General features: G+C 29.5%; 1 protein-coding gene across 4 annotated transcripts in view; it reads left to right on the forward strand.

Annotated features, from left to right (window-relative positions):
- rhea (Talin_middle and talin-RS domain-containing protein rhea) overlaps positions 1–15,731 on the forward strand; it is a 194,189-nt gene that overhangs the window by 107,461 nt on the left and 70,997 nt on the right. For all 4 annotated transcript variants that reach the window (XM_085827690.1, XM_085827687.1, XM_085827689.1 and 1 more), the window contains exons 18-24: positions 3,226–3,277; positions 5,510–5,663; positions 5,756–5,857; positions 8,891–9,058; positions 10,043–10,144; positions 11,344–11,571; positions 14,346–14,477. In XM_085827690.1, coding sequence (XP_085683816.1) covers positions 3,226–3,277; positions 5,510–5,663; positions 5,756–5,857; positions 8,891–9,058; positions 10,043–10,144; positions 11,344–11,571; positions 14,346–14,477 — 938 coding nt within the window. The remainder of the gene's footprint in view (positions 1–3,225; positions 3,278–5,509; positions 5,664–5,755; positions 5,858–8,890; positions 9,059–10,042; positions 10,145–11,343; positions 11,572–14,345; positions 14,478–15,731) is intronic.

Genomic DNA, 15,731 nt, shown 5'->3' on the forward strand with positions numbered 1-15,731 from the left:
GAATATTTATGTACTACATCCATACAAACTTTCTAATCCAATTTATAACATTTATATGATGTTTATGGTAGTTTTTTTTGGGGGGAGGGTATTACCTAATTATTTGTTGTCTGAGTAAAGTATGGTTCCAATGAAATCTGATAACTGAAAGAGAACTGTTGAATTTTATTCATTGGTTATTAGCTTAAACACTAGATTTAAAAGTTAGAAGTTGCATATATATACACTGCAGTATTTAATGTGCAGCAGAATTTAATTTGACAGATTCCTTTCTACCTATTAGTTTCTATGTGTGGCTTAATATGACATATGCCACTGTTTTGTATCATGAAATGGTGATTGTTTTTTGTATATATACATATTTGATATCATATTATATACATATTTGGTATTATAGCCTAACAAATTAAATCACCTGGTACCTGTTCCATAACACTCTTAGATAGAAATATCAAACTGAATAAATATAAAATACAGCATTGATCTCTGATTTTAGCTTCAAATATGAAAAGACCAAATATTATATGCATACTACTAATATATTAATATACTGACATATATAAATTAAGGAAAGTCACAAAAATTACTGTTTTATGCTAAAAATGATTAAATATAATCATTACATTGCAGTAATACCCCAACACTTACACAAGCTATAAATTAAAGGGTGCCTTATTTCTCGCTCCTGGTTGTCACCCACCACATGAATAATTTCACATGCTGCGAGATTAGAGTGTATCTGTGTATCAATATCTGTGCTGACATTGTATTAGCATTTGATGTGTGTCCTCTATAATTTTGTCTTCATCAATTCTCTCATGGAGAGAAATACTATCATGAATCAAATGTCAGTCAAGTGGATTCAAATAAATCATTACAGAAATCAAAACCTCAGGTCTGAATCCAGCAGAAAAATGTACGACAGTTGCAAGCATGGCAGACAGTCTTGGCTGAATTGAAAAAGTGTTACAGATTTTGGAGAACATAGATTCTTATGGGAAACGTGTTCTAGTTATGAGGAAATGGAAGAAATTACATGAAATAAAAACAGTCTCTTTGAGTCATCAGATGAAGTTTGTTAGATTTTATAAAGTCATTGGCATTGAAATAACTCCATTTTATATAGCACGTGTGTTATAGCATATTATATAGCATATTAGTTTGTGTAAATGTATATTAAAACGGTATTGTTCATTATGTACTGTTTTCCAAAGAATTTTCTTTATCCTTTGGCCCTGTTTAACCCTTTCATGATGGTGCACCTTTGTTTAAAACGCTCATGCGGGACAGAAAATCGAAGGCAGACACCGTACAGGATAGAGGTTTTGCATCACTAATCCTAATTTTATAAAAAAAAAAAAAAAAAGGTTTGCTTCTAGCATCGTAATTTTTGGTATCATTTTAGATTATTACTGGAGCTCTTATATATGTTAAAATTAGCACTTAATAACATTTTTTTTTCTTTATTTTACATGAAAATTATCTTGTAAAATAATTTTCGGAAGCGCTATTCACATTATTCCAAAGTTTTAATTGATAAAATCCATCAATAAAGTTTAAAGTTAATAAAACAACACAGTAAAGACTTATTTACAGTAAGAAGTAACAAAATTTAAAATGAAGACTGAGTGTGGTAAATCTCGAAGCATGGAGAAGTATCACTTTCTAACTCTTTAGAAAATGAATCATCATTCTCATCTGCATTAGCAAATGATTCATTAACCATATGAGAGTGTTCTTCCTCTGATAAATAGCGTTTTTCCGCCATAATAGACTGGAGGTGAGGCTTTCCAGAATAAAAAGAGAAGAAATGTAAATATATCTGAAAGCAATGCAAAATATAACAGAACTCCACATAGTAACACTAAAAGACCGTACATAGTAGAGGGGGAAAAATAGAATAAAAAAAGAAATTGGAATATAAATCAGACACGTGAATGCTTATATTAGCACAAGTCAGGCAGGATATATCAAACTCAAGGTCAGGAACCTAAAACTGTGTTCGTTTCAAAAGTAATGGACATAGGATGCTATCTAGTGACCTTCAGAAAAAGTTTCCAGCTTAAAATGCATATATACGCATCACCCGTGCTCTGAATGCAATCTCTAGTAATGCGTGGATGGAACGCCCGGCTGTAAAAGACGTTCTTACAGAATGCTTATATGGAACACCCATCCTGAAAGGGTTAATTAAAAGTCATACATATTTTATACACAAACTTGGACCCTCAACTTACATGCTTTTTGTTGGTCCTGTCTTTTGTGTAAATTTGGGGTGCTACTGTAATGCTAATTTTGTGGGAAGTTGAAGCAAAACTACATCAATTCATATGATTAGATAACATATTATTCTTTTAAATATAAAAATTTAATATAGCTTTGAATCTGGCTTGATATTTATTTCAAAATTTTTAAGTATTTTTAATTTCTATGATAAATGTAAAATATCCCTCTGATTCAAAACTATATTTGAGAATTATTTTGTTTTTAGGTACTATATGTAGTGATATCTGAGAATATAAATTTCATGTGAAGGAATATTTTTCCCCAGCCAAATAATTAAAATTATTCATAAAAAGCTGACATGGGGAATTTATTTATTATAATTTTTTAGTAATAATTTGGGGCTTTTGAAAATTCTGAAACGTCCTCTAGTTACTGCACCTTGCCAAATCTGTCCAGCTGAAGTATTTTATTAATCGTAAAGGAATTATCAGGCTATCCATAGATTATCTTATCATCATAAATGAATCTATCTTATCAACAAAAGTGATATTATTTTAATAAAAATGAAATTATCTAATCATGAAGAAAATTATTTTGTTAGTCAATTATTTTTAAACTGTAAATAAAGTTGTTCTTTCTCACCAATACTAATTTAGGTGAAATATTAAAAATATTTAGTTGCAGTGTTTTAATAAATTTCACCGAGAGGTAAAAAGGCATATATGTATTTTTTATATGTTGTTTTGTATAAATAGTTTTTGCACCATTGCCAGATTGCTTATAATATACAAATTGAATACTTGTTTACTACATATAGTTTGCTTATAATATACAAATTGAATACTTGTTTACTACATATAGTTTTCTTTTATATAACTATGCATTGTTTGTAAATCAGCCATTGTTTAAGCAGTATATTGCAAATGTTTAGTTAATTATTGTAAAATGTATGCAGTTTAAATGTACTTTTATATTTAATTTTTTTCTTTCTGATTCTAGGACCCCCTGAAGAAGTTGATCATCCAGCAGTTGGAGCAGCTGTGACAACTATGTAAGCCCCCTTCTTTTTTTAAATTTATACATAGTGTAAATGCTATTGTGAGTATCTAAATTATTGTTGCTTATATGAATTTTTTTTAGATATTTGCAAAATAGGTATTAGTAACAGTTATTCACACAAAGAAAAGTAAAATAATGCCCCTGTAATATGCAATAATGTTCCAATATTTACCTCCAAAATGTGAAAACAGATGCATAAGTATAATAAATTATTTATTGTATATCATTACCAATTTTAAATATAGTATAGTATGTTCTATACATTGCATTTCTGAATGAAGTAATGCAAAATATGCTATAAAATATATATTATACATTTTTTTTTATTTCATTCACATCAAAGTAAGAGATTTTAATGTTTTAACCTACTCGTTAGAAGAGGACAAAATATTGGGGGGGGGGAGCGGTATATTGTAGAGTAAAATCCATGTTAACAATTTTTTTCTAGTTGAGGTATGAATCAATTGTTTTTCCCCCTTCATGAATCAACATCTTCCCCAAACAACTTCATAGGCTGCAAATGAGCCTTCCTATTTCTAAAATTTTATCTTCTTAAAAATCACCTGACTTAAGCTTTTAAATACTATGTGATAAAAATAGTGGCGGGCACTATATTTGTGATGCAAGACAGTTATTGAGAAAATGAAAAATTTCTGAACAACAAAAAATTTTATATTAGTTAAGACTAGGGAAAATGTTAGAAGCAGAATAGAAAATCAGTTTGTGAAAATATGTCGGTATGGGAGGGGGAAAAGGGAAGATGACTTAATTACTCACTAAATGTAACCATTAAAGATGTATGTATCTTAGGTGTAACTTGCAATTTCAGAATAAACGGTCCGAGTTCATAGTCACCACTGCAGTTGGAAGACAAATCTGAGTGCATCTGAGCTACTGTTTTGCTCAGTGTAGCTTTTTTTTTTTTTTTTTGTTGGTATGCATTTTGTAAACTGCTCTCGTTCTCTAATTTTTCCTCTTTGAGCTGTTGGAAACCATGCATATTTTGCACAGCTGTGTTCTGAAAATTAGTTAGTTGATTTATTAATGTAATGATGTTAAGTGAGGAAAAACCTAATTTTTTAATTTTTAGAAAACAAAATTATATTGAACAAAATAGTTCCCATCTGTTTGCATGCATATTTACCAACAAGTAGCAAAATTGTAAATATCATATTTGTAAAAATTTGAATTTTATGACTGAGTGAAGACCATAGCAGCCTCTTTACTTTTTTGAAAAAAATTTTTTCCTTTAATAATATATTATTATTAAGATTAAGACTATATCTAAATATTTAAAGAAATAATAATCTATGCAGTATTAAATATGGTGAATGCTGTAAAATCTGAATCATTGAATTTTAAAACTGTTTTTAATGTGTAAGATTTAAAAATATCCTGGCTTTGTTCATAGGGGTGAAGTTTGCTTTCTCTGCCTTTTAGTTGTTGTGTATTTTTTTAATTGTTGCCAGTATCAATCAGTTATTATAAACATTTTAGCATTCCAACTTGTTATTCTCAGAAAGCTGATAGGTGCTTGGTTGCACAAGATGTAATATGGTTGCATGTTGAATCTCAAGAAATTTTATTAGGGTCGTTGTCATATAAAATATTTAAAATGCCATCACAAGGACTTTCAAGTTTAATTTGGGGCTCGTTTTGAAGTGATTTTTCTCCTGATTGAAACTTTGAAACCATCATCACCCACTTATATCACTGTCATTATTTATTTATTTATTTTTTAATGTTGCAAGTTACAGCCATGAAACTGTGTCTAAATTTTTCTATTGGATCACAATAATTATTTGTTTGACATACATCTTGTAGGACATAGAATTGGTAAATACTAGGAAAATAAGTTTTTTTTCCTAGATACATCTAGTATTAAGAACAAAGCTGGTTCATCTGTACTACAGATTTAACTTTTTGTCACAAAACTTTATACAGTGTTTTACAATATGTGGGTCATCCTTAAAATGCTATGTTTCATGTGCACCAACCAGATAACCAGATATTTATAAATTTGAAGTTTCAACATTATGTTTAGCTTTAGTTTACTTTTTTTTTTAACTTGCATAAAATTCTTTCAACCTTAAATTAAAAAAAAAAAAAAAAAAAAAAGACTTAAAAGTTATTTAAAACACTTGATATCATGTAATATCCTCTGAACATTTTAAAATTTTCAGTATTGGTGTGTCTTATGTTATGAATATGTTCTCATATTTAGAACAACAAATTTGTCTGAAATGTCAAAAGATGTTAAGATGATTGCAGCATTAATGGATGATGACCTACAGGGTGAAAACCTTCTAGATGCTGCTAGAAATCTGTGTTCTGCATTTTCTGATCTCCTGAAAGCAGCAGAACCAGAAACTAAAGAAGTGAGTGTTTGAGCGAAATCATATTTAATGTGCATTTATTCTATTAAATACATTTTTCCTTTTATATGCTAAATTGTATTCTACTTTCGTAGCCTCGCCAAAACTTGTTAAATGCAGCCGGCAGAGTTGGAGAAGCAAGTCATGCAGTTCTTCGTAACATCGGTGAGGAAGATGCTATTGATAAAGAAATACAGGTATTTTTTTATGTTTTTATAGTGTACATCTACACTTCACGCATTTTCTTTCCCAGACATAGTTTCTGTTCATTAAGGTAATTCTATCTTAGAAATAGATGAGTTCCATGAGTTAGCAGTTGGGTAGAAATTCTGAATTTTAGTAAAAGAAAGACCTAATGTCAGAATTAAATGAAATGATCTTCAATATAAGACAAACATAATTTGAATACTCTTATAAAAATTTCTTCTGTGTTTTCTGTTGTTCCTTGAACTAATTTTTTAGCTAATTGTTTAAATAATGAAAATTTTGCGAAAAATTAAAATAATCAAATGAAAAATTCACATTTTCATTAAATGTAAAAGAAGGAATAAAAAATGTTTTAGTGTTTATAGATTTAAAGCATGAAATACTGACCACCAAAAAATGGAAGTAAGATTTCTGTTTAAGTGGAAGACAATGTGATATGTTACTTATACATTCACAGATTTTTCTTCATCGTAGTATTTTTTACCCCGTAACAATATTTTAAATTTCAAAGATATCGTCTATCAACGCTTGTGGGTACTCACAATAATGCACAGCCATTTTATTTTGCTTAGGAAAACAGCTTTTCTAAAAATTTAGCAATCCTGTCCTGAATTTGGGGGATAGGATTGCTTTATGGCATTTTTCTTATAAATTCTTAATAAAGGTAAATTCTGGTATTCTCCTGATCTACCTTACTTAACTGTGTAGTTACTTTGTGGATCGATATGTGGTGCCACAAAAACTGTTGTTTTTACACATTTTTTTCCTTCCACCATTTTATTCAAATTTGCAGGATCAGATTTATTATTATTTAATATTAATAATTTTTTATGTTTTGAAAAATACTTATTTCTTTTGCTGTGTTTTATTCTGCTTGTAAGACAACTTTCAGTGTGCAAATAAAAGGGTGATTTTTTTTTTTTTTTTTTTTTTTTTTAAATTAGGTTAGCTGATTTAAATGTTTTAATGAATTGCACGATATTAATATAACTAAAATTCTCTCGATATCAGTATAACTCGATACAGTAGAATTCCAGAAATCTGCAAAGCTTGGGACCAGAGGTTGTGTGGATTTTAGGATTTTGTGGATTTCAGGAAAGAGAAGATAAAGCATAATATTTGGACTGAAAGTGCAAAATGAATAAGGCGTATTAGATACATTTAATTAAATTATTATATACATTATTGCAATAATTTATTATATGCATTAAATTATTACATATATAAATTGATTATATTATTCATTGTATTATATGTACTCAACATTGAGGTTTGCCGATTTCGCCTCATGCAAAGATTTCCGGTTTCGAAATCTGGTGTTAGAATCTCTGTTGCTGTAAAATTTCAACAGCTTTTCTTTATTTTTCCGTATATTATGCACAATCGTGTCGCAATTCCATACCATTCTGCTATAAATTGAGGAGTAGTACCTGCTTCCATCTTTTGCAGAATTTGCACTTTTTGCGTTCCTGCCGATGCAACGTGTTTTCGTTTTTCAACGTTGCAAACAGTAAAATCACGAGTGCGTTTCTTATCTGTGATTGTATTAAAAAGGGCTGAAATTTAAAATATTCTTAATATACCCACAAAATATCCAGATTAAAAAAGGCAGCACTAAACAATCGTGTGAAATGAAATAACAAAGCTCAGAAAATACAACGTGGACTTGAACAAAGAGTTGAGTGAATCGCCTGCTTTTTTACCTCGATGCAGATTAGAGGGAAAAAAAACTTATCGTATTTATTTTATCTTATTTTTTTAACACTTTATATAAATAATTTGGTATTTCCATTTTGACTCATTATTATTTGGTAATTATGACGTCATTATTCGATAAGTATTTTTTTCTTCGCTATTTTGTGCTTATTGTTGTGGTTTCCAGAACCTATAAACGGAATGTTTATATTCTGAGAGTCAACGCGGATTTCGAGTCGGCGGATTTTTGGTATTTGACTGTACTATATATTAATACTACTCAATATTAATATAACTTTATCAGTAGCCCCTGAGTGTTATGGATATAGGTTATATCAAGAATTTCATGCATACAGTGAATGAAACAGATAAGCGGTAAGACAGAATACACCCGATTTTGTACTGCTCTATTTAGTTGTTTCAAAACCTATTTACAAACAATTTTTTGTAAGCCGAGTATTAAAATGAGAGAAATAATGAATTTAATAGAGAACACTGTTGCCACTTAAGATAACAGTTATTTCATTTGCTTCAACTTTTTGTTATGTAAATGTTAAAAAAAAAATTCTATTTGAGAGTAATTTAATAACAAAAATTCAAAGAGATCATTTTAAAAACTCCTTGCAAATTCAATGGAAAATTTGCATGTGAAAGAAATGATAAGCATAAACATTGCTTTTGCAGGCAAAATAATCTGAAAAAGAAGTGGCGCCATCTAGTATAAAACTAATTAAGTAAATAACAGAATTCGGTAGATCGTCAGTTGGAGCAGTACCTAAATTCCTTTAAGTTAGGAAGAGGCCAATAATTTTGTATTTGCTGCTTTTAAAAAAAATAATAATCAGTATAAAAAAATCATTGGAATAAATTACAAATAAATTTGTAAATAAATTTCAAAAATTAGCTCTGCAATAAAATTACTAGAGTAGGCACATTGGTTAATGTTCTCATTTGGATATTGTTATGAACCGCCAAAGTTCTGCCCATTTGAATATAAAAACATTGGAAATGTCTAGTTTATTGTGATCAACAAATCAGTTAATGTTGTCAAAATGTTATAGAATGATTCCTTTAACTTGAAATGAAATTACCTAACAAAAGATAAAATCACCAAATAAAATTGAAATATAGTACAGAAATTTCCATATGACAGAGACATTTTACGGAGTAAGAGTTGTGGAGTTGCTGAGCCTCCAGTTTTAATAATCAGGAATGCAAATTAGGTCATGTAAAAGTATTAGAAAGGTAATTTATATTGTGAAAATAGATATTTCTTTCATTTTAAATGACACATTTATTTGTCAATTTTGTTTTACTCTATTTTTTAGGATATTTTACTGGGTCTGGCCAAACGTGTCGCAAATGCTACTGCAAACTTAGTACTTAAATCAAAAAATGTTGCTAGTAAATGTGAAGATCAAGCTCAACAAAATAAAGTTATTACTGCTGCAACACAGTGTGCATTAACCACATCACAACTTGTTGCTTGTGCCAAAGTAGGTGCTTCATTTCTGCCATATATTCTTATAAAACATAAGTTTCAGATTTGTTTTATATTTAAATTAATAAAAGCAATGACTAAAAATCTGGTTGTAATTTTACAGCTTTAACAACATTTTGTTGTCAATAGTATCGTCAATAGCTCTCGTGTATATTTTCCTAAATTTTCCCCTATTTCATATATTATATAATTTTTTAAATATGAGAGCACATTCGTCCCAGCTGCATATCATCGCAAACACCCAAGTAATGATTTCATTTCTTTATTGTATTTTTGAGGAATGTTGGTAACTGTAAGGACAGTGAAAGCTACTATTTAGACAGACATCTTATTAAAAGTCTGAAAAACGTCCTTCTTGTAGAAGATATTAGCATCTAGGATATTGCCCAGGTTTTATAATATTAAATTGTATTTCATCGAATTTTAATTAAGTTCTGGGACCAAAAAAAAAAAAGACTAGTTAGCTATTTTAATAATACACATCAAAGAAATATGAAAACTTCATTGATAAAATTAGCCTTCACCAGTGTATAGTTGCATTTTGCCTAATTCCAAAGTCTGTAATAGTTTCATGTGGAAAATTTATAAAGAAAAAGCAGCCTGGTGTTAATACCTTTTGTGGTACTATCAAAATTTTGATTATAAATAAAAATATTTAAAATTTATACTCATTGCTTTGAAAATACTAGATAGGAAAATAATTATTTCATAATATTATATTTTTATGAGCTGTACAAGATATGTTCTCACACAAAATTTTTTGTTTTATTTGTTTACCTTGTATTTGTATTCTGCAAAATGCTTAGCATCTAGATATGCAAGGTATTCATTATACTTGGTAATGTAAAAGTTTTTTAGGTAAAATGTATCATTAAGGAGAGGCTTAATTTTAGAAAGTATTTCTTGATCCCTCAGTTCCCCCATAATTATAGTTAACTATTATTTTTATAAGTTTACACATAACTCTTTTATTTTTTAGGTTGTTGCACCAACAATAACAAATCCAACTTGTCAACACCAGCTGATTGAAGCAGCTAAAGAAGTATCGAGGGCTGTAGATGGCATTAACAAAGCCTGCAATGTAATTATTTAATAAATGTTCTGTGTTAGATATTATCACTAAAGTGTAATAAAATTATTATAAGGTTTTATTTCTTTAACCCTTTTGAGATGGTGTGCTTTTGTAAAGACGAATGGGAGTCAAAAATATTCGTCGCACTGGACAGGAGTTTTGCATCCATAAGCCTAACTTAAGGGGGGGGGAATTTTAATTCCGGACATCATAATTTTTGGTACTATTTTAGATTATTACTTAAGCTATCATGTATTTAAAATTAGCATAAATTTAATAATCATTTTCCTTTACTTTATGTGAAAATATATAAACCCCCCCAAAAAAAAGTTGCTTACTTTGAGAAATAATTTTGAGAAGTGCTTTTCGAATTATTGCAAAGTTTTAATTGAAAAATATATTTGTAAACTTTAAAATTAATAAAAAATATGAGAAAGACTATTTAACAAGAAGAAGTAACAAAATCTTTCACAAGAAGTGGAAGGCACAAGCTCAGTCTCTGACAAAATGTCCGTATGAGAATCACTAGAAGTGTCATTCGCTAATTCTCTATCTCCACTCTCATCCATGTCACAAATTTCCTCATTAACCATGCGAGTATATCCTTCCTGTGATAAATAACGCTTGCCATAATAAAGAAGGCTATATGGAATAAAAAGGGAAGTATGTAAAATATAAGTGATAAAAACAATGCAGAGTGTAATAGAATCCCACCTAGTAACCCCAAGAGACCCTACATAGTAGCATCAAAAGAATTTAAAAAAGGATTTAAAGAAATATCGGAAATGTGAATGGTTGAGATCATGTGACACCTAAAGAGCTGAAGTCTGTTACTTTATGCTTTCCCTGCTCCCCCACATCAGCTGATGCCAATGTTACGCAGAATGTGGTCAAACTGAATGTCAGCTTCCTAAAACTATATTCCGTTAAAAAATAATGGACATAGGATGCCATCGACTGAAAAATGTTTCAACTTAAAATGCATGTATGCATCATCCATCTCTTACATTCACTCATCAGTGATGTGTGTGTGCGACACTCAGCTATGAGAAAAGCTACTATGTGGATGCCCATCTGGAAAGGGTTAAGTTTCATAAGTAGACATTTTGTTTCCCTCACTTAGGAGTGCCGTGTATTTTTTATATGTGTTTATAAGTTTCAAGTTTTTATTGTTGCTGTAGATATTATTTATGATTATTATTATTTAGGAAGCCACTAAGGATAAAGCCCTCTTGAGTGACATGAATCAAGCAAGTGGCCAGGTTGAAGATGCTTTGAATGATCTGCTGAATCATATAAGAACAGCACCAAAACAGCGTGCTCAAGCTTCTGTTCATGATGGTGCTGTGGATGTAATATTAGATGCTACAGACAAATTATTCAGCAGTAGTGGTGATGCTGGAGAAATGGTTCGCCAAGCTAAAATATTGGCAACAGTATGTGTTTTTATTAGCTAGTAAAATTAATTCTGAAAAATAAGTTTTTATCCACACATTTTATTTTTAATCTGAGGAATGAGTTACTTTATATTTCCATATACTGACTTGTATGGAGTCTAAACTTTATTTATTCACTAGTTATTTAGTCCATAAGGAAAAGGGGGGAAAGTATATAATGTTACTTCTATAAATTCCAGTGAAAGAAAATAGCATTTATGTTTCCATATACCAACTCGTATGCAATCTAAACTTTATTTATTCCATAAGGAAAAGAAATATATATATATATATGTAATGTTACTTTATAAATTTCATTGAAAGAAAAATAGCATTTACATTACAAATTCTTATTTTTAAAAAATAAAAAGCGTGTCTACAAAAATATTGTATAGCTCTTGATATTTCTCATCCTGAGAATGTACTTCTCTGTATTTTTAATAGTGTTTTATTATATTTTTAAGTAGCTGTGAAAATTTTCGTATGGTTTTGAAATTGTGATTTGCAGGATTCAAGGTCCTCGAAAGTGCTTTGACGTTTTGAAACAATTTTTAATGTCTTTAATTTCAACCCGAATTTACAAATGGTCCTGAATGTTTCTCATCTGATGTTTTCATTTTTGTTCTGTCACTGCTATTCTGAGTGTGAATTAACATACCACTTGAATATGGAATGCAAACTTCCTGGCTGATAATGAAGCCATTGCATTCTAGCATTATAAACAGTGTGAGACTATTATCTATCCTAGAATTATGTTTGACGATGCATAATTGGTTGTTCACCCAACCTTTCAAAACTTTATGGATAAAAATTCTGTTTCTGTCTTATTTCTTGGACTTCAGTCACAACCTTATGGCTATATTTTGACATATTGTGCCCAAGAAGAAAGTCAGAGATTGAACTTCAGATGTCAGATTTCCATTCAGGAAATCCAGAAATTCTTTAAGGGAGTGGACAAAAGGAAGAGAGAAATGTTCTGGGAAAAAAGGGGTGTTGTGCTGATATTAGAACAACCTAAATTTGGGGAGCACTGCATGCTAACACAGATATTTACCATCTAGAGCATTATTTTAGAGAAGAAATTATCAGTTGCATTAAAATATATATATATATAAAATAAAATAAAGATCAATGATGCTAGTTGGCTATTGAGGTAGTGTCTCTGTTCAAGTATAGGTTCTACTAAGATTTATTAATCCATGATTAATGCATATCTGCCACCTTTCACTAATTTTTACAAAAGTTTGCTAAAGCAAGAACCCTACTCAATGTTGTTCTCGTGGTGGGAGAGGACTGACTGTAAGTAGCTATTTGAGATGATTTGTAAAGAACACTGAATAAGGTTGCCTCTTTGATGCACTTCGGCAGCAAGAGGATCCTTGGAACTGTTTAAATAATGGGGGCCAGAATAGCAAGGTAATATCTTTCTTACTTTTGATGTCAAATATATTTCTCCTGGCATATTGTTTTCCTTTATTTTTGTGAATTTCTCTGTTTAGAAGTATGGAAAATTGCAAAAATAATTTCTAATCTTGTCAATATGGATAATCATTTATAGAAAGAAATTTCACTGTTAATAGAAATATTAAAAATCGACAATTTAAAATATATTTATATATCTGACGGTGCATTAAGCATTTCATAAAAAGTTTTGGAATTATTCTCAATAATGAAATCACTAAAGAATAGCAGATTCTAAATACTTGCAATTTTGGAAATTCAGAGAACAAAAATCTTTTAATTAAATCTGAAATTTCGAAGTTGAGAAAAATTATTGTGGAGGAAACTGATTGCATAAAGAAAAATTTTATTTTTCTTCAAAGGAATATAGTTGAAGATACTAATTAGTTAGCAGGTGATTCAGATGATTTATTTATATAAGCAAATGAATTTTGAAAAGTAATTTTAAAAAAAGGAAATAGATATAAATAAGCTAAAATATCTGAAAATAATTTCAGATTAAAGAAGACATACATAATTTTGTGTATCTTCTCATATGTAATTGGTCTAATATCTTACCAGTATAAAAAAATATGTATGAAATTATCTGTCAGTTTAAAGTGCATAATTTCCTTAAATTGGAATATTAGTAGAGCTTTGGCGGGGAGTATTTTTTAAAATAACAGTTTTAATGGTGACTGTGCAGATCATCTTTAAAATAAATGTGACTATTACAAGTATAAAATATGTGCCTCAAGTAATAATATTCATGATGCTAACTACTTTTAAAACTTTGGTGCTTTATGTTCTAACTTGTTTTTACAACCATGTTTTATAATAATGCCTCCTGTATATTTCTGCTGTATTGAAAATGATTCTTGCATTGCTTTAATTTATTCAGATGTTTGTTGATAGGTCTTTACTTTTTTCATTGGTAGTCCTTAAAAATTCTTGGACATCCTTAATTTCTGTTTAAAAAAAAAAAAAAGTGTATGAACACTCTTTTATTTCTTTTTTTTTCCCTTTCTCTTTAATGAATAAAAGACCACTTATAGATTAAATTTGTTGAACTTGGCAATTTTATTATAAAAATAGCAGCAAGTAAAGAAACCTGCTACTATGCATATTTGAAAAATCAAAATGGAGAAAAATTTAAGCTATTAAAAAAAAGGATGTATTATAAACTTACGATAACAAAATTTGAGTGAACTTAAAAATTTTGGAAACTTAAGTATTTCATGCTAAATCATTCCTGCTCTCTAAAAGTTAATCAGTAATTGCATAAATTTACCATTTTTCTTTCATACTTATCGATTATTGTGCATTTTATGTAGGCTACTGCAACCTTAATCCAAGCCATCAAAGGAGAAGCTGATTCACAATCTGATTCTGATGTACAAAAACGTTTGTTAGCAGCTGCAAAAGTTCTAGCAGATGCTACAGCTAAAATGGTGGAAGCTGCAAAGGTAATCATTTTCTGTATGCACAATTTCTTCCATATAGTAATGAATGTTATGGAGGATTACTAGCCTTAATTTTGCATAATTTTTAAGTAAAAAACTCATACTTCCATATTTTAATATTCACTTGCAAATGAACTTGTATGTATTTAAAGCTTCTTTTCATTGCTAAGGGTATTGTGCAATTCTTCGTGGTTTTTTTAAGTTATGGTGCTTTGATTTTTTATTTATATTGTAAGAAATTTCTTTGCAAAATTTAGCATATTTTCCTGTGCTGATGAAGAGAATCTATATTGCTATTCCTCAAAATCAATAGAATTAATGCTAGTCTAAATAATTTTTTGGGGGGGGGGCTAATTTTACATTTTTATGCTGATATATTTTTCTCCATTTAAACCTAATAAATTTGTCTAAATTGTTTCATAATATATTAAATTAGAAGAATAAATAGCTTATATTAGTGCTTAGTTCTAAGTTCAGATGGTGTTGTTGAAGCAGAGATTGCGAACTTTGCTACGGCTAGTGATTTATCAAGCTTTATTGAAAGTAGAATCATTAAAATTGTGTATAATATTCTTTTTAATTTTTTAATTTGCCCAGCCATTAACTTCTTACTCGTTTTTATCATTTCTTAAATTGCTGAAATTCTAATTATATAGTTATCATAGTTTTATTATGCGTAAGCTTGAAATATTATTTTTTGACTGATAGCATATTGAAAAGTTACTCTTATGTAATTTATTGATTTCACCTCCTATATCAATGAACTTTTGCATTTTGTGATGCAGTTTGTTTACAGTCATCGTATAGATAATTCATGTCAAAAAAACACTAATCTTGGTAGCATAATTGTTTGTGTCGACATCCTTGTAGTGAGTTCTTAACAGCAGAGAGCAAATGAAAATCTGACTGGCCCAGGTTAGTGGAATAAGGTGGATGAGTAAGAGAGGTGAAGTCATAATCAGCCAAAGCAGATAGTGCAATTGCTACACAACAATGAGATGTATTGTCTTGGCACAGGATGATTCTTTTGTCAGTTTCCCTCCATACCATTTTTCAGGTTGTGTATCATACTGGAATGATATTTCATGTTGATAGTAGAGTCTTTGATCACTTTTTTTTTTTTTTTTTTTCCCCAAAAGTCTACATTTCTTTTTTCTGGGAAAAAGATTTTGGAGACCAGATGAGTCAGTACTATCTATGTTCATGGGTAGTTCTTGATGGTTAATTTGTTGTGTACATTTGATCAAGATCTGAAAA

This window comes from Stegodyphus dumicola, chromosome 12, assembly GCF_044657685.1.
Source record: "Stegodyphus dumicola isolate Sdum_Otavi_A_Nest chromosome 12, ASM4465768v1".
In the NCBI taxonomy this organism is placed as follows: Eukaryota; Metazoa; Arthropoda; class Arachnida; order Araneae; family Eresidae; genus Stegodyphus; species Stegodyphus dumicola.